At 34.7% G+C, this 20,746-nt stretch overlaps 1 protein-coding gene across 1 annotated transcript in view; it reads left to right on the top strand.

Annotated features, from left to right (window-relative positions):
• Positions 1-20,746, top strand: part of LOC135219776 (basement membrane-specific heparan sulfate proteoglycan core protein-like) — a gene marked incomplete in the record, with an annotated part of 1,285,796 nt that overhangs the window by 1,015,677 nt on the left and 249,373 nt on the right. Inside the window, 3 exon segments of the mRNA XM_064256828.1 lie at positions 2,936-3,271; positions 11,033-11,160; positions 11,295-11,387. Of these exon segments, the coding sequence (XP_064112898.1) occupies positions 2,936-3,271; positions 11,033-11,160; positions 11,295-11,387 (557 nt within the window).

The raw sequence follows: 20,746 nt of genomic DNA on the forward strand, positions 1-20,746 counted from the left end.
AATGCATACACCCCTGGCCGGGTTAAATTGAAGGATGGCCAGTTTAAAAGAAAAACTAGAAAAAATGCATCAATGGAAAGAGAAAAATATGTATATTCACTTGGCATAAGAAAAAAAATTCTTAAAAAATTTATGTACCTTCCACAAGGGGTTGTAAGTGAATATTTCTCACCCCTTGCAGTCCTCGTTTCCCTATGACAGTAGTAAAAAATGCACATATTTTACAAAGTTATAAGCATTATTTCTAATATATTTTTTTTATTTCGTTTTGTCAGGTTCAAATTACAGTTCAAACAATATCGTAAAAGATAAGAAATAAAACCGGGAACAAATTCTTAGCATATTTATTGTTAAATATTTATGACGCATCCTTGGATGGCAAATTCTGATTAGGTACATTCCCCCTTCCTACCTGGAGCAAGACTGAAGGCAGCTCTGCTCACTCACTCTTATAGGGCGATTAGAAGAGTTGTCAATAGTGATACGTATATGAAACTAGGAATATTTTTCCTGCAAAATCGTTCAAACTGTATGGCACCAAATCTTGATTGTATATATTATATGATACCCGTCCACTTCCTTTGGGGCTATATGTGATCATTTATATACAATACCCGGTCTTTGGGGGTTAATTGTTCATTAGTGTAAATAGCCTCAATTGAGTAATTAATTACTTTATCCAGCCATGTACCTATTTATATACATTAGGTTATAATAAACAGCATGTAATAAAACATACAATAAATGAAATTCACACTTTGTACTGTACTATACTATAATTTCCAAACATTCTCTTGATATGGTATTTGTTGCGGGAGTTCAGCTCTCTTTACTTTATACTTTACATCTGTACTTTCTGTAGCATTATATGATTTTATTATGATTGTTAAATGCAATTGATCACAAACATTTGTGATTCTAATAATTCTCTTAAGTGCCAAAGAACTTAAAATTGTCTTAAAATCTTTTTAACAATAAATTACATATTGACACCCATGTCCATGAATTATCTGAACTAGGTATTAATATTGACCTTTGTTGGATCCATATAAATGGATGTGTCTGCATTTATGGAAATGGAAATACAGATGAAGCAGATGAAACTATTTGTTGTAAATAGACCAGTCGATCATGGCATGGACGTCCGTAAAAGATTTTGGCATTACGTACTGATGGGTTATGAATTTGATATTTATTGATTAGCAGATCAATTCATTTGTTTGATTCCCATAAAAATATTGTGATTTTAAAACTTTGGTCATACACTCACTGTATGACTAAATTGCTACTTATCTTGATCTAGCCCCCATGTGTAATGAAATCATTATAGCAGTGATTGTAACACATATTCATTTGTTATATAAGTATCAATAAACAAATTGATAATTGTAGACACAGTACTGTAAGAAATTTCATTTGAATTCTCAGCATTTCTATTTGCTAGAACATTTTTAAGGTGATGTAATCTCTAAATAAGACATACTGTACTGTATATCTGTATGATAGATAGCTGATCATTTTAAGCTGCCTTAAAAGAGCAGAGAATTTTAAATTTGTGGTCAGTGGAACTATCAGAAGTATCATACAGTTAGTCAAATGACTAAGTTGAAAACTATCACATATTTACACTATGACAACCCATTGCCTTACCAGTGCACTCATATGCATAATGTTATGTAGTATCAGCAATGAGAAAATGAAGAAATTTTTGGATACATTTGATTAGATTTTGTTTTGTATAGAAATAATGGCTACTTTTGCATTGTCTTCCTTGCATGAGTAGGATTATTTATGTAATTTCAGTAGATAATTTATTTTAGAATCAATTAATCCGTATGTGATCCGTGTAAAGCTGAATTGCATTTTCTCCGGCAGGGGTCCTGATTATGTATTTTTAAGAATACTGTTTTGTTCAAGTGTTTTAGGAACATAAATTTACTGGTATTGAGGAACTGCTTCTGAATGGTTGTATGCAATTGACTTCAAAGGAAAAATTAATAGCATTTACCTTGTATCATTGATTTCAGGATTATTTCTTTGGATGATCATATACGTAGTTTTAGTTATTCTGGATGTTTAGAATAATATTACTGTTTAAATGCCCTTTTCAAAATTTTATACAAAAATCCATGGTGAACACAATGTTTACTTTCATTTAAAGTTCATCTCATTATCAATTGTCTAAGTACCCTATATTGTTTTAAATAGTCAAGTACGTATATTGAAATTTGCTGTTAATTTAATTTTTAAGTCATAAGTTAGGATATTTATTTAACTGATGTTAATTTTATTCATAAGTTATTAATTACAATAATTATTTTAACTGAAAGCACCTGTAATGATTTTTTTTTTAAATGTAAACATCTTATTTTTTCATGGGTATCAAGTACTCTCTTGCATTATTCATTCTGAACACTGAGGTACTTTTTCCATTATACTTATGCTGGTACTGTATATATTGGTTCTGATTTCATACAAAAGATATCTCCTGTATTTATGAATTCAGTTATTTTACTTTTGTAAGAATGCTCTGTATAACATCTTCCAAGTAAGATTTTTCTAACTCTTAGGCATTGTTAAAAGGATAAACAAATTGCATGCTTTGATATATTGTTTTGAAGCCAGATTTAAGCTTTATATCTTTTCTACAAAATACTAAAGTGCTGTGAAAATTTTTTGTATTATCCTAGCCCAGTTGATTTTAAATTTTATTTCAATTTGATTATGTATATTGATTTTCACTTGCATATGAGAGTTCAATAGTAACAGCTTAACCATACACATTGTTTTATTAGGATTGCATTACTTATTGATATACCGTACTTAAGAGAAAGACCTAACAAACTAAAAATATCAGATAGTATACGGTATGTATTACTCTCTTATTCATGTGTTTTTGTGCAAGATAAAAAGTATGATTGTTGCATGTCTTTAGGTCTGATGCTCGAGCTTAGGCCCATGAAGGTGCTCTTCAATAATAACTTCAGAGAACGTTATGCAAACTTCACATGCTCCTACCACTCATCTGAACCACTTCGAGTTGTTTTTACTCTTGAGCCTGCTTTGGCTAAAGGGGAAACTCCATTTGCCCTTATGGCAACAAATAGTCCGTACAATACAGAGAGGTATACCAGTGGAGCTAAACATTATGTAACTCTACGTATCCTGAGGGGACATAAGACAGTCACTTGCAGAGTTTACGATGCCTCTAATATGGAAGTGGCCCAAATGGTGTCTCAGATTTTGTATGTCAGTCGAGCCCGCAGAGAACGTGAGTCATAATAGTGAAAGGGGATAAGGGGACTATTGTCCTAGTCAACTTCATCTTTTGTTGTATGTTTTGTGAGCATGTAATATAGCTTAAGAAATATGTCATATGTTTAAAGTTTTGTAAATAATGTGATGTTTAAAAGGTCTTTAAGCTTTAAAAATGTACTTTATTATTAACTGTAGCATTTCTTTAAGGAAGGCTTCATTTCTCTTATTTATTTATTTAAATAATGTTGGGTGGATAGTATCAGAAAGTTTACTGTGGTTTGTATATTATAGACAGTTTAGTCAGGAATTAATTTTGTCATTTTCAAAAATTCTTATTGTACAGTGCATCAGTCAGTATTAAACATGGAGGTCAGACAGTCAGTTAAGCATTGTTTTAGAAATTACAGAAAAGTAATACATATACAGTAAATACTGAATGATTAGAAGATATTGTTAAGTCAACTAATCTGGTTGAAAAGATAGTTTTTAACATTAAAGACTACTCTATTATACAATTAATCTATCAACTATCTGGATTAATAAAGCCAAGGACCTGTTAGATAAAGGCAAAATCTAATTTAGGGCTAGTAAAAAAAACTATAATTGTTAAAGGAAACTCCATACCCTTAGTTCCCCTATGCTATCAATAACTCGTAATTGTAAACACTCAGTATGCTTATAACAACAGCCATTGCTTTAAACTGAAAAATTGATAAATAAGGCAATTAGCCCAGTTATTTAAATATTTGTAAAAGAATATGCTGTATAAATATAATCTAAAAAAAAAAAAAGGCAAACCCCCTTTTTCACTCGCATGTAACATGCTGTACAGTAAGTTACACTCCTGGATGTATCACTTTCTTTTTCATTTAGGCCCAAACCCATTAAATGACACAATAATTAAAATACATCCTTCAAAAAAGGATGTATTTTAATTATTGTCCATGAAGAAAAGGAAGCAATTTTTTTGTTTTTGCCAAAACAGTCCTTAAAACAAAGCACAAACAAGCATTGCATGCTAGTAGTAGTAGTAGTAGTAGTAGTAGTAGTAGTAGTAGTAGCAGCAGCAGCCTTTGAAATGGCTCCCTTGCTCATTTTATTCCTCCTTTGTTTGTGTTTGTTTTAAGTTTTATCCCAATATTATGCCATACATCTTTTATAAATTCTTTCCTATTTTCATTTTCCCTCTTCAGCAGATCTGCAAAGAAAAGTATATTAGCTAACAATTCATCTTTAGTTTTCTGATATGGCTGCTGCACAAAACCATATGTATCTATTTCATGAATGAATACATTTATGAAAAAAAAAATTACTGCACTGATTACAGTACTGTTCTGTAATATTATTGTATAAACACAACAAAATACAGTACAGTGGACCCTCGTATTCGCAGGGAATGTTTACCAGACCCCCCCTGTGAATAGTTAAAATCCGTGAATACTTAGAACCCCCTCTAACAATGCTGATAACTGCCCTATCTTGATAGTTCAAATACCAAATGCACACCTTAAATTATTATATTATTACTGTATTATCTTTCAAATTGTATATTATTATTATCATTTCAAAGCTATCTTAAACATTAGTACCCATAAAGATTTTTCAGTATATCCTTTGACTACCAAGTTGCCAACACTTTGACCCACTAAGTTGGCAACATTTAGTCCATCCCACCCTTGCTGTCAGGTTTCTTGACATTTGTGAGAGGCTCACCCTCCCCCATCTCTCCAAGTCTCAGCAAAAAGATCACACGTTACTTTATTTTTACATAGTATTAATTTATAAACTAAAGTCTTAATAATTCACTATTAATTTATAAACTAAAGTCTTAATAATTCACTAAATTATTTTTTTAAAATAAATTGATATTATTGCTGTTTACATTAATATTGATCTTTGAAAATTAGTGAATACATAATTTGTTCATCATGCAAAAAACATACATCTCAGTAAGAGAGAGAATTATTATTATTAATATAATTTAATCTTATTAAACCTAATACAGTATTAATCAGTAGTATTAATATTTGAAAACTATGTACAGTGGACCTGACCCCCAGTAGTATTCGCCTTCTCAGCATTGCCGACTCACACAGTCACAGATTTCTCTGTGGACCATATCTACCCATTATTTGTGGGAAATTCGTGTATTTGCAGTATTTTTCTATGAGAAATATCCACAAATTCATGTTTTTTTATCAATAGTTCTTGAGTACACAATTTTTTTTATTAATTTACCATTTTAACAGCTGGTGACAGAAGATTTATCCTAATATTAAGACCTCAGGTTTGTTAGTTATGAAAAATACATATTAAATAAAAAATTTGTCATTTTAGAAAAATAATCCTTGCATGGGGATATTCAGTACAAGTCTTGTTGCTAGAATAAGAATGATACCTTATATGTACCACATAGTAAGATATTGGCTTCAAATGTAGGTTCATTACTTTAGTAATAATGATTAGACCTCAGCTGATTATAGAAGTAATTAGGTGTTAAGAAATATTTTTTAATACAACATGAATACACTTTTGTTTAAAGGAAAGTGCATGAATTCAAGTCAACTGCATTCTGTTATTTGTATTTATGGTAACTTTAAATTATTGTAATTCTTTATATGTCACCAGTTAAATGTATAAATGATAACTTCTTCAGTTGCTGTATAATAGCTTAAGCATTGTTTGTAAAATTCTGTTTTGAAAATGTTATTAGTGGTTCATTTTAATTTAAGGACCATTGCCTGAAATTTTTGGGTATTTTAAATTTTGTTTAACAATTCTTAATAATTTCTCTCGTATTTTCTGTGCTGCTTATGGGGCTTTTGTATTTTTATTTTATCTTTATTTATTATCATAAGGTTAATTATAGCCAAGTTAAAGTTCTCCTTGTGTCTGTGTGTACAAAATGCAAGGATTTTTGACAGAAACATTGTCTGTTGTAACTTGTTTACTGTTACTCTCTCCTATTCATATATAGATACATGTTTTGGGTAAATGATATTGCAGTGTTGGTGAAAATGCTATTTTGAAAAATTGTTGTCCTTGTCTTGTTTTATAGGGACTCCAAGAATTCATCCATTTTCTGCTATGAGGAATTTGATATCTGTTGTGTCTCTTTCCCTTTGTATCTAATTTTGATTGAATTCCTTTTTCATAGCATTGACCAGATGTGTTGCTACAGAAGAAAAACATGATAATTGCACAGTGTATTTTGTTATGAAGAAAAAAAAATTTGTCTAAAGTCTGTCATAACACGCATTATTAGAATTAGGATTCAGAGTCTATGGTTACCTTGTAATTGGAAGGAGAAAGTAGGTTACTAGTAGTACTATGTTATTATAACAAAAGTTTTTATACAAACCTATTAACCAGAATTAGACTTATTTCATGTAAAACAAACCAAGCTACATCATCTTAATGAAAAAAGTTCCATTATGCATACTCAGCTTGCAGCATCTTGTTGGCTTACATCTCTTTTTCTGTGCCAATCTCTATCTGGAAGATTGCGGGGAAGGGAGGAGGACACAAAAGATTGTAAGTAATGGGTTGTACAAAAACTAATTTTCTTTCAAAGACATAATTTGTTACACAAAACATTAATAAATGTAATTAGCCTGATTCACAGTTTAAGGGGCGGGTCAAAGTGAAAAAGCCTCGCAAGCGGATAGAAGACCCAGAAGCAATAGATCCAGTTCCCACAGACATAGGACAGTGGAATCAATGACAGATTTGGAAAACCAGGTGACTCCGTCTTAAGCACATTAAGTGGAAAGACAAGTAGTTCAAGGAAGGCATACTGCTTGGTAAGGTTGCACAGCAGAGAAAAGGAGGGTACTTGAACCCCAGTGGTGTTGCTCCTCAACTGGGAAAGACCTCTTGATAAACCTATAACTATCTGCAACCAAGCGTAAGTTAAGAGAGCCTGATTTCAGCAACTTCAGAGAAAGGAAGGATGAATGCAAGAAGGCTGGAAAGACACAAATTACTAGTGGCTAGATTTTACTCATTTACAAACTCTTTAGCCAGCTGAAATCCTCCGAACACCAATAGTTAGAAGCTTTGGGACTGCAAGGGTCAAATGACGAGCATGAAAAGCAACATGGCAGTTGGAGGCTACTCCTACACAGGAAATCTGAAGAAGGGACAGGACTGAAATCCTGTAAAAAAGATGTTGGTATGTATTATGGGAACCAAAAACCACCCAGACAGACAAGAACCATATACCATATCATTCCATCCATGAATCCTGGCAAGGGCAGATAAAAGGCAAAGGGAGGACCTGCTATCCAAGCAACATTTGCTTTATGACTCAGCGCCACCCTACCCTAATCAAGAACTGAGCTGTAGTGATCACAGAAAGTCATAAAAATAATGGAAGATAATGCTCCAAAAGTCACCTTAGAGCAAAATGATATTATGGAATACTGAATGGCAAGCACAGGAGAGTGAAACTATTGCTACTATGGCCAAAAACTAGTACTGAGCCCCAAAAACATCTAAAAACTCCGAGTCAGTCTTCACCACCTGAACAGGAAAGTGCATGAAGATACATAGGCCATTCCTGGACTAGACAGTGTCAATAGCAGCCTAAATTGCTGAGCAAGCAGCAGAGAACAAGAGACCATATGACAGATCCGAGGAGGTGGATATAGGAGGCCCTCAAAAGCACAAAGACAAAAGGGAAGAGCAGTGGCAGTGAAATATGGTGAACATCTACTGCAGACTTGAAAATCAACTTGGTTCCCTCAGAGAGTGGAGTTCCCCAGGAGGAAAATCAAGAATGGTGTGCCTTCCAACATCATTGTAACTGCAGGCATGTAGATAGAGAATTACGATACTCTGAGGGTGAGGAAAGTCATGATGAATTCATGTCACAACTGTGACTAGAGGAAAACCATTGGCAGAAGAGAGTTATGCACCCAAGCTCCCTTACTCCGTCCATTCCAATCAGGATGTGTTGCCATTTATAGACCAGGAAGGTGGGGTCTACATAGTGTAGCCTTCTTGGTAAGAGAGAAACCAAACTCTTAGGAGAAAATTCTGCATCCGGAAAAGCTCTTTGAATGATGGATGGGTTCACTAGAAAACTGTTGAAGCCATGATCTTAAGTAATAAGTTTTTCACAGAAATTTATAAATCATCTTTACCAGTTATGATTCATACTAATATTGAATAGAAGGATGGAATATTTTTTTGATAAATACAGTACTATATGTATTCAAGCATGCATACATGGAGGAAAACTGACAGACAAGTGTGTAAGAAAAATACCTGAAACTGAGCCAGCTAGAGAAACACCAACTCACTCATGTAAATAATTACATAGTCACCCTGAAGGGTAATGATGGAAGCACCTTGAAGATGGTGGATGAATGGCCATTAAAAGATGTTGGCAAATTTTGGGAGAATTTCCTAACATTAAAGATGTTGAGCAGTTAAAAAAGGAATCACCCAAGATTTGGAAAAACTGCAACAATTGGGCATTAGTGCAACTTATCACCATGGTTAGATGGAAAGTACCAGATGAATGACCAGACCCAAGCAGGACTCAAGAAGGCACTCCCCTTGGAGGTGGCATAAGATGCAACAGGGTACATGATTGAAGAGCTCAGCTGTATGACAACAGAAGACTAAGGAGGTACTCAAGGAAATCTTTGGTAAAGCAAAGTGGCTATGGTAGTAGACATGCCAACATAAAATTCCAATCCAACTAGGAGCTATGACCTAGGAGAAAGAAGAGTAGAGAAGTGGGAAGTGAAGATGGAGGGTAATTGTATAGGCAATCACCACATGATATGGGAACAATAGAAATTTTTAAGCAAGTAGGCAGTGAAAATAACCTGGCACCCCCTGCATTAGAGGCATAAAGATCTCCGAGACCTGATTTGAACCTGAAGTATGTATGAAAAAGAACTTTCTCTTAAAATCCATATAAATTTATTTCAATAAGGATAATATTTTTCCCTGAGGGCTAATACAAGAGGGAGGAAGAACAACGATAACAATAAAAGAATATTTAATTTATTTACCGTACATAATAGTCTTAAGAAGTGATAACACTTATATAGTAATAAGAATGAAAAGGAAACAAAGTGCAGGATTATCATTACCTTGAATAGAACAAATTCTTTCCTCAAGATTAGTATGCACAAGGAAAAATCAATAGTATCAGAAAATGCATTCATTCACAAACCTCAGAAAATTAAAACATGAAAATATCAATAAATATATGAGTGCATAGTGCAGTCACCTTCTCTAAAGAAAAGTCATGGATACTTACATACATACCATCAACAGAATAAAAACAAAAATGGTAGTTAATTCATAAAGGAAAGATATTATGATTCAGGAAAATTAATAAAGATAACGTTCTTCACTGAAGGTTAGCACAAGCAGCTAGATATGTAACAATGCACAATGGAAAGCATCAGTTCATGTGCAGTATGTAGTCTGAAAAATGGCTATGTAAAGGTGTCAATGAACAGAAAATGCAAATCCATATGTACTATTCTTAAGCTCATCTTGCTTTTGCCAAACTGTACTGGTGCTTGTTCTAAGACTACAAAGCATTTTCCATTGTATTTTATACTACTGTATTGTGCTTTCATAAATATTATTTAGTGTATTTTCATAACACCTCTTTTTCAGTGAATGATACATAGTATTCTGTGATTTATTTGCTTTTGTTACCTTCAGCTGGCAGCTAACAGTCACTGTGGCATTACTGTGAATAGCCCCATGTCTTTGATTACTCCTTCCTACATATCTGATCCTGCACCCTCAAATGGCTTATAAGGCCTGATGTGCTTGTGAGTCCTCTTGTTTCTGTGTATCCCACTCCAATATGTAAAACTCATGTGCAGATAGCTGTCACAAATTTTGCTCCCACCTGTGATGCTTATAGGTTAGTATCATAAATTGCAAAGGATATTAAGCAAAAAGTAAACAGAAACTGAAATGCTGGATACATCACCAAATAGGGAATAATTGAAAATCAAATCTCAAATGCGTATTGGCTAAGTAGGGCCTCTTGTTACTCTGAAAGGAAGCTAAGTTATGATGCAAAATGAATTAAAAAACTTATTAATACCAAAAGAGAAATAGTGTGTAATCACAGGGACAGACTGACTGTGCAATGAGAAAATCATACAGAAGCTGAAAGGTATGATATGGGAAAACTTGTGAAATACACTGAGACAGATCTCAAGTGGACATGGCTGCACTGCACACATCTCATGCAATCAGATTTACAAAAGAGTGAGAAATATTGCAGCAGAATGTTGGAGCAAGCTGTGTATATTCAGTGAATCTTTTTCCTCTAACTCTCACAGTTGTCATAGTTGGGCCTGGTTTACATGGGATAAGGCCAATCATGATTTGAGGCTAATTATGGTTGACTGTTTTTTTGTATAAAGATATGATTTTAGGTAACACTGATGGTCTAAATCTTATAAGCTGTTTTCCACACACTAAGAGTTTGTTAAAGTTAAGAAAGGTTATCAGAGTTATGTCTTGTCATGTGTACCTGCATGTTGATGGAGTTGAAAAGTTTAGGATGTTTGTGTGTGTTGTACAAAATTGCCCACTTTGTTCAGAAAATTGTAAATAGTTGAATAACTACAATTTGTACTGTTATTACTGAAAAAATATAATTTTGTATCCTTTCAGACAAAGAAAATAAGGAGATCATATTTTGTAGTATCTGATGATTAGATTGATCTAATTTTTACTGTTATATGAGAATACATTGTATTTTAATTGTTTTTATTTTTAGGCCCTCCACCTGGGGGAGATCCATCTAGTGCAACAATAAGTGTTACTATCTCTGAGCCTTCAATCGTAATCTCTGCTGTTGGATCAACTGTTCAGTTCCACTGCTCAGCACGCACTATAACTGATCAGGTATTTTTAAAATGCAAATAACTTATTGATTATTGGGTACATTTCTTGGTCTTTATTGTATTTTGTTGAGAATTTTACTTAGTTAAGTATTCCTAAATGTTTTATTTTAATTACATATGGAGAAATATTTGCAGAGGCGCGTACCTGTTACATGGAGTAAATTGGATGGTGTATTGCCATATGCAAGGTCAACAGACAATCGCCAAGGTCTTCTTGAGATAACACAGGTTAGTAAAACGTTTGGATTTTTTATTGTCCATTTTCTTTTTTCTTGTCTAGAAGTTTATATTAATTTTGTATGTCACAAAAGCTTATTGTGAAGATTTTAAGGATTTTGATAATGTTGTTCTACCCATGCCTCTCAAGAAACTGTAGGAGATGAATGAACCTGTCATAAAGAGGGAGCTATTCAGAACATAGGTTTTTCTGTTCCATAATGATACTTCCATCCCTTAATGACTCCTCCATTTTATAGTGATCTTTTGTGTTAGATTTATACTCTAGGGTGCTACGGTTTTTCCTGACCCATATATTAGCTGTATTATTGGATGCAATATCAATTCTTATTACAGACTGAGTCCTTTCTCACAACAAAAAACTTTTCAAAAGGCAGAGATTATTCTTCCAGCCACCGAGAATAATTTTCTTGTTACTTTGATTTCCCCAATATAGTCCTGATTTTCATGCACATCTCACAGCTGGTGAAGAGGAATATCATGGTGGAAATTCCTTCATATCATCCTCCAGAACATGGCATTATCTCCTCTAGAAATACCTTCTCCTATCTCATGTATCCCTAGAATTTCAAGGTCTTTCCCTGGATGATCATCCTTTAAGTCTTGTATTTACTACTTTGTTTTACTAAGGTTCAGAGAACTGAATAGAGAAGTATTGCTCTCCCAATGGCATCACAGTTTGAATATTTAATGGTTTTTGGGTAGTGATGATATTATTTTGGTCTCATCACCTTGTTCTCTTTGTTTCTAATCTTTAACCTTTTGTTTGTTCCTTGTTCTTTCAGATTTCTAACTCAGTCCAGTACCCATAACCCATCCCTCTATACATACTCCATTTGGCTTAGATGAGGAAGTAAAGTTTCTGACCCAAGACAAGTTTTTGTTGAAGTTGTCAAAGTTTTGTCCCCATGTTTACTAGTCACAGTAAATTGACAGCATGAGTCTTCTTAGAGTAGTGAACACATCTAGATGAAGACCACGCATAAGTGTAATTCTTATTCATGTTTGCTGCGGTAATGTGCCATGCGGGTGTATTTTCCTGCAGCAAAACAGGGAACCTGAGTGATACTGTTGCCTTCAGCCCATAGTAAGATTTCTGCTATGAGGCAGAACTTTGACAAGAATTTTGTGGCTCATTTTTTTTTTCAGGTAAGCCACTGTCATTATCTTCACTATCTTGTCAGATGATTAGTACTGGAAGGCTTACAGAGCTGGAAGAACTTTAATTTCCACAAGGTTTATGTGCTCCTTCATTCTCTCTGAGAACCATTAGCATGAAGCTAATAGGCCCAGTATGCATGGATCCCTACCCTTCTCTGGAAGCATCTGTCAGTGGTAGTACTTGTGGGTGTGGTACTAAGGGAGGAACTCCTCTTCAAAGCTGTGTTACTGTTGTCATCATTCTAAGCCAGACAAGGCCACCCTCCTGGAAGGACTAACTTCAAAGTCCGCTGGTTTGCTTACAGCAGGCCTCCGGTGATTCAACTTTAGCTAGAGAGATCTCAACCTCAATTGGCTCTGTAGCACTAACTTCTCTAACAACTCAAGTGGCCTTGAAGCCTTGGCCACAATTGTGTAGGTGGGGCCTGGAACCCTAGTGACTTCTGGAATGAAGAGAGGTCTTTCTATGCTTCTGCAAAATATGAAGGTAAAGCTGTGTAGGTTCATACCTAGACCAGCAGACTGCTCTGTTGTGGTTAAGTTAGATTTGCCAAGTGGATAACCAGACCCGGGTTTTGGGCATGAATGAAATAGTTGAGGTATTCCTGAAGCTCTGTGAATAAGGATGTCTTGATCAGCCCATCATCCAGATACCTCATTAAACTGGTGCCCCTCCTATGAGCCCAGATTGTAGCACGGGAATTAATTACAGACTACAACATAGGCTCTTGAATTAGGTCTTGCCTGGCCAAAAAATGTAGGACAGGCTGATGATGAAGCATAGGTTGCTTAGTAGATTATCAGGAAATTGCCTTCATGTTTACCTAATCTTTTCTTACTGAATGTTTTATTTCTCATTCATCCTGACTGTCCTCCCTCAGTTGTTTTGGTAAACCTGGTGGATTTCTTTTGATTTACAAGGTGTGCCAGCCCCACCTTGTTGATCAGTTGCTCCCAGCTCTTTTCTCGATGACATATGGAAAAGTTACAATTTTATTGACACTTTGAACAAAATTTTTGTAGACAATGTAAATACTGTTGATGTTGATGGTATTGTTGTTTTTATTGCTCTGTTAATTTTTGCAATGTTACTGCTGTCATGAGTCTATTTATTAGTTTTTATACTGATTTTACAGGCAGCCCTCAGTTAGCATTGTTATTGGCTAGCTGCTATTCTGTTTTATGGTGCTAGTTCAATATATTCATAACTGGGTTTTACCCTCTGTAAGGTTTATAGCACCATTGTCTGGTTGTTAGTCGCTTAGGCTTTGTGCCAAGACCACCTCATAAAATACAAACAACAAATGTGCATCTTTTCCTTGGCTTTTTAAAAAGTTATCCTTTACTATGCTGTATCCAATAATACTGTATGTAGTCATATATTACTATTGTACCATAAAATATGCAAGCAAAACGATCATATTGTGGTCTGGAAAAATCAGCTGAGGCCTGAGGTAAGATTATTTTGGCATATTTAACTCATTTCAGAGGGATTGTCTTGCTTCTATTTAGCATAAATTAATCTATAGAAACTGTTCATATGTGACAAGGTTATTTTTCTATATATGAAATGTTTTTAAGTCGAACATTGACTTAAATATGTGAACTAGACTTTTTTTTTTCGTTAATAGATGGTGCTGTTGTCTGGTTATTGGTACGTATTTTGGTACTTGCTGAAGCACCGAGAGACCCTCATAAAATACAAACATACTGAATATGCATTTTTCCTTGGCTCTTTTAAAAAGTTATGCTTTACTTCACTGTATCCAATAATACTGTATGTAGTCTCATATTACTACGTGTAGTGTTATATACAGGCAGTCCCCGGTTATCGGCAAGCGAAAACTGCCATTAACCGAAACTCAGCAATTTATGGTGCCATAATGGCACTTATGATGCCAATAACCGGTTATTGGCACCATAAGCACCATTATGACACTTCTTTTAGGTATGTTATGGTGCCATAAGGTATCTTATGGCGCCAATAACCGAAACTCAGCCTGTTATGGCACCATAAATCACAGATTTTATGACACTGAACAAGCGCCATAAAACCAGATCACTGTTAACCAAGTCTGCCAATAACCAGGGACTGCCTGTATTTGTATGGGACAAGGTTATTTTTTGTTATATGAAAAAAATAACCTTGTCCTCCATGGACAAGGTTATTTTTTAAGTTGAATTATGACTTAAATGCTTTTAAGTTGAATTATGACTTAAATACGCCTTGTTGTGAATTCGATTGTTATTTTTTTCGTTAGTAGATAGTGTCGGGAGCATTTTTTGTGTGAAAAACAGGTTCCACTCTTTATTTTCATTCTGTTGTCTCATAATAATATGAGATATAGTACGTATTTAACGGCATTAAAATAGTAAAATGTGTTCTTTCATAACTAGTATTTTTTTTATTAAAACACTTTTTCCTCCATGTTGCTAATCCACAATATTTTATAGTCATTACCAGTGTTAACATTTTTTTTCTTCTTAGATTCAGCTATAACTGCAGCTTAAATTTAGCAAAAATATTTAAGTCTTGTTATACGTAATTAATATCATTTGCAACATAACTATACATATTTATTAAGAACTTCTTAACAAACAGAACTTTTCAAGTAAGAGTAGAAAATTCCTACTCAGTAACCTATAAACTGGAAGAAGGAATCCCTCAAGGTAGTGTCTTGAGCTGTACATTGTTTGCTTTAGCAATCAATGACATTACTATAAATTTACCAAGTGGTGTAAAAAACAGTTTATATGTTGATGACTTTGTCATTTACTATACGAGTAGTAATCTGAGACACGCTCAGAGAGTTCTCAGTACTGCCATTTCAAATATATGTAGTTGGGCAAATTCAGTTGGATTTAAATTTTCAACTGATAAAACAAAAGCAATCGTCTTCTACAAAGACAAAAGGTGGATGAAGAACCAAACAATCAAACTGCATCTTTATAGCACTGAAATACAATTTTGTACAAAAATCAAGTATCTAGGAGTAATATTTGATCAACATTTAAATTGAAAGAGCACATCAAATACATTAAAGCCAAGGGCATCAAAGCCCTTGCCATATTAAAAAAGTTATCACACACTAATTGGGGAGCAAAGCGAGACATTTTATTAATGATATATAAGGCAACAGTCTTATCCATAATAGATTACTGCTGTCCAATATATTCATCCGCCTCAGAATCTGCATTAAAATCTCTCGATGCAGTGCACCATGAAGGCGTGCGATTGTGCACAGGAGCTTTCCGATCGTCCCCAACAAACTCACTTTTGGTGGAGGCAGGTATTTTGCCCTTAAAACATCACCGTAATTTAATAACAATACAAAGAGGTCTTTCAATGCAAGCGGGATCGTCTCCTGCAACTTACTGCTTCCAAAACTGTAATCAAGTAACAGCAGTTAATAGTACTAGCTCTTTCCCAAAAAGAGCTAGATACATAATGAACATACATAATATGAATCCAATTTTTCACCCACCAATGGAATTGCCACCACCATGGATTTTAAATAGAGTAAAGATATGTACCTCCCTGTCTTACCTACTCAAAAAACAAATGACAAGTACGGAAATGTACCGCCAACATGCTTTGGAGCACATTAGAAGAAAAGGCGACAAATTTATGATATATACAGACGGCTCCAAAAATAATGTTGGAGTAGGAGCATCTGCATATTCGAAAAATATGTTAAGTAAAAAAAGCCTACCTTCAATATCATCAGTATTTACTGCTGAAGTCACAGCCATACAGATGGCTCTAGATATGATATCTGAGGCAAAAGCAAGTGTCTCTGTAATTTTCAGTGACTCACGTAGCGCTATAGATGCAATAGGACAGTATAAATCAGGAAACCAAATAGTACAGGAAATTCAAATAAAAATTCATCAACTCCTCCAATCAGGAATATCAATGGAAAATATGTTGGATCCCAGCACACGTGGGAATAAAAGGAAATGAATATGCAGACTCTGCTGCCAAATTAGCCTGCACTATCCCTCCAACAATTTCATATGCCCCATGTCAGACTGGGTAAAATCAGTTAAAACATTAATTTACCAGGATTGGAAAGAAGAATGGGCCTCGGTGCCAACAACAAACAAACTTAAAAATATAAAACCTGAAGTCTATGCATGGAGGACATCCTCACAGGAGGAAAGAGCAAAAGAGGTGATCCTAGCAAGGCTACGTATAGGACACACAAGATTCTCACATGGTCACTTGATGTCAACACCACATGCTGACCCAGTGAAATGTAACAGATGTCAAACACCCATGACAGTACAGCATTTGCTTGTTGAGTGCCCAAATTGGACCAGCAAAGATCTATTTAGCTGCGGAGTTCAGAAATGAAAAATATTCTTGCGGAAAGCAGGGATTTTTCAATTAATAAAATCATAAATTTTTTAAATAAGACGGGTTTCTCAAATAAAGTCTAAATTTTTTTTTTTTTTTTTTTTTTTTTTTTTTTTTTTTTCCCTTTCTCAGGATTGATCCTGAGAACCAGACCCGAGAAGAGTCTACTTGAGACTCAGAGGTCTGGAAAAACTAACACCTATTAATAATTAATAATAATTTACTATCGTACAATGGCTGAAATATAAGCAAAACATTATTGTTATCAGCTGGTTCGGTTGTAGTAGCAAAACAACTGTTTTGTTCAGTTATGTATGGCTGTAGCATTTAAGCAACGACTATAACATTGCTACCAATATTTTATCATTCTTTTTTGTTTTTTTTATTTAACTAGAAGATATGATAAATAAAGAGATGGAAAAAAACGTTAGCAGTATGAAAAAGCAACTCTCTCTCTCTCTCTCTCTCTCTCTCTCTCTCTCTCTCTCTCTCTCTCTCTCTCTCCCTCCTCTTCTCCTCCTCTTCTCTCTCTCTCTCTCATACTAGGCCAAGATTTACCATTAAGTTCATCGTATCTGACATTAAAAATTTGCAGAACTGCCATGCAGACCATAGTAAATGGCTAGGCAAGTGAAATCCACATTTTCATTTAAGAGTTATTACATATTCAGGCAAAATATGTAGCCGTAACACTGTCTAAGGTATCATTAACAAGTCTAGGGCACCGTAAGAGGGATTGTGTTGCTTGTAGACTTTTGAATTTCGATTAGCGTCGATTTTTGCTTAGCATCAGTCCCTCCAGGAACGGAACCCCTGTCATTAACCGAGGGTTGCCTGTATGTTGTTAATCCTTTTTATGCTTTGGGGAGACATTGAGCTGAACCCCAGGTCTGTTACTCATTACAGTAAGAAAAATTGCAAAGTACTTTTGAGCCAAGCAAAGCCCTCTGTATTTAGTGTGACAAAGAATCTTAGTCTTCAGGAGCCCAGGGTTCTGCCTCTTCCTAGAAAGGTGGATAGTCTTCCCATCCCTTTTGTCTCACTTTCTCTGACTTGTCTAGGATAGAAGAAAAAGTTAAGAAGGGAGGAGGTCGCTAAGAGTATCAATCCTCCTCCTTCACTACTGCAAGTAGGATACTGCCTGTTATGCCTTTGGGCCAAGTGGCAGCTGAGCCTTGGGTTATATCAGCCCTTTGGGAGAGATACAGGCTTGTATTCAAGGACATTCATCCTCCTCTCTCACAAATGCAAATTCTTTAACCCTTAAACGCCGAAGGGGTATATTAAAAATCGTCTTCCGTGTGCCGAGGCGGTCTCGGAGTGAGCGCGGAAGCGGAAAAAATATATATTTTTTTAAATCACAGCGCGCTTAGTTTTCAAGATTAAGAGTTCATTTTTGGCTCCTTATTTTTTCATTGCCTGAAGATTAGTATGCAACCATCAGAAATGAAAAAAATATTCATTATCTTATATAAATAAGGTGATATATGATAGTGCGAAAGCAAAATTTCATATATAATTGTATTCAAATCGCGCTATGCGCCAAACGGTTAAAGGTAACGAGTTACTTTTTTTTCGTTGTAATGTAAACTAAATTGCGATCATTTTGGTATATAACACATTGTAAAATGATAAAAGCAACACAGAGAAAATATTATCACAAAATAATGCATGTAAACAAATACTTTTTTCAAAAATTCACCATAAATCTAAATATTGTCCTATAGACTTCCAATTTATTTCTTGTAAGAGTATTAGCTTACAATTGCAGTTTTCGACCATATCTGACAAGTTAAAGTTGACCGAATGTCGAATTTTTTTATATATTTTTTTTTTGTATGCAATTATTTCGGAAATTAGAAAAGCTACAACCTTCAAATATTTTTTGTTTTATTCTACATAAAATTGCACTTATTTTCATATATAAAACTCTATGAAATGCCTAATATGAAATGGAGCAAATATTCCGAGAATGCGACGTACGCATTTCGGAGATTTGTGGCGGAGAATCCGCGTGCGGAGCGAAGGAAAGTTTTTTTTTAATTCATCATAAATCTAAATATTGTGCTAGAGACTTCAAATTTGTTTCAAGATGAAGATAAATGACTGAATTTTGCTAGACTGTAAGAGTTTTAGCTTACAATTGCGTTTTTCGACCATTTCGGTAGAGTCAAAGTTGACCGAAGGTTGAAATTTTGGCACATCGTTATTTATATGAAAATATCTCAAAACTGATAAAAGCTACAATCATGGTTATTTTTTTGTTGTATTCTACATAAAAATGCGCACATTTTCATATATAATACTCCATGTAACGGCTAATTTAAAATGGTACAAAAATGATGTCAAAGTGACGAAATAATTTCCAAGATGTGTCACTGATACTTTTTAGTGTGGCAAGAAAGAAATTCGCGCTTGCGTAACGATTGTAAACAAAACAACACCTTGATCTGTGAACTCCCAGCATCCCCCTAGGCGCGTGATTCAAGAGTTTTCGGCTGGTAGGCCTATAAGTATTTTTCCGCTAATTTTTAAAAAAAACTTTTGTATGTCGACGTAAAATACGTCCAGTCGGCACCCGAGAGACAAAAAATGTCGACGTAAAATACGTCCACTTGGCGTTTAAGGGTTAACCAACTTAATCTCCAGATTTGTTGAAATCTAAAGTTTCTTTGGTAATGATGAAAAGAATGGTGGAGAAGTGTGCCGTTGAAGTCATAGATTGTCAGTGTATGGAGTAACAGCCATGTATTTCTGAGCTGGAGACCAGTGACTAGCCTCTTATGTTCGAATAAGTATGTTCTGCAGATTTGTTTCAAGATGGAAACTCAATATTCATTGTTAGATTCCATCAGAGAGAATGACTTCATGCTTTTGATAGATCTGCAGGACGCATAATTTCAAGTACTTATTCATCAGGCCACTGAGAAGTACTTCCACTTTGTCTTCAATGAGAGTGTCTTCCAGTTCAAAGCTTTGTGATTTGTATTGGCAACTACCCCTCATATGTTTGGTCTGATGTTTGCCCTGGTCTCAGCTTGGGCCAGTTTGAAGGGTATATACAATTGAAGTACTTGATTAATTGGTTAGTCCTGGCTTCCTCCAGGGAACACTTCTGGGACAAGGATGATTTCTGGCTTTTTATATCCATCTTGGGGGAAAAAGTCCAATATCATACCCGAGCAGCAGACAAAGTCTTCTAGTTAAAAGCTTTGTGATTCAGATGGGCAACTGCCCCTTAGTTGTATGGTCTGGTATTTGCCTTGGTCTCAGCATGAGCCCATTTGAAAGTATTTACATTTTGCAATACCTGGATAATTGGTTAGTCCTGGCTTCCTCCAGGGAACACCTCTGAGACAGGGATCATCTCATTTGTATTTATCTCCATCTTGGAAAAAATAATCTGATATCAACCCGAGTAGTAGACAAAGCATATATACTTGTGTGCATGAGTAATTTTCTTGACTTTTAGCAGCTGCCCATTTATATCCTTGTGAGGGATGTCCTTTTGCTTCAGCATTACAGAATAAGTTTTGGATAAATAAAATATGTGGTATAGTATTTCATCTACTGCTAATAGAATACAGAGAATAGTTTTTCTCACTAACTAGGCTAAAATTCTAGTAACTGGTTAGAACTTATACTGTATAGGTTGCGGCTGTGAAAGAAAATTTTCTGCTGGTTTAGTTTTATTTTCAAGATACAGTTCATTTTAAAGTGTGAGATCTTGGTAATAAAAAGTTAGTGGCAATTGATCTTTTAACATTTTTAATAGAAATATTCAACTAACTGATCAGTATCTTGTTAATAGGTGACCATAAACATTTTA

This window comes from Macrobrachium nipponense, chromosome 1 (assembly GCF_015104395.2).
Source record: "Macrobrachium nipponense isolate FS-2020 chromosome 1, ASM1510439v2, whole genome shotgun sequence".
Taxonomy (NCBI): Eukaryota; Metazoa; Arthropoda; class Malacostraca; order Decapoda; family Palaemonidae; genus Macrobrachium; species Macrobrachium nipponense.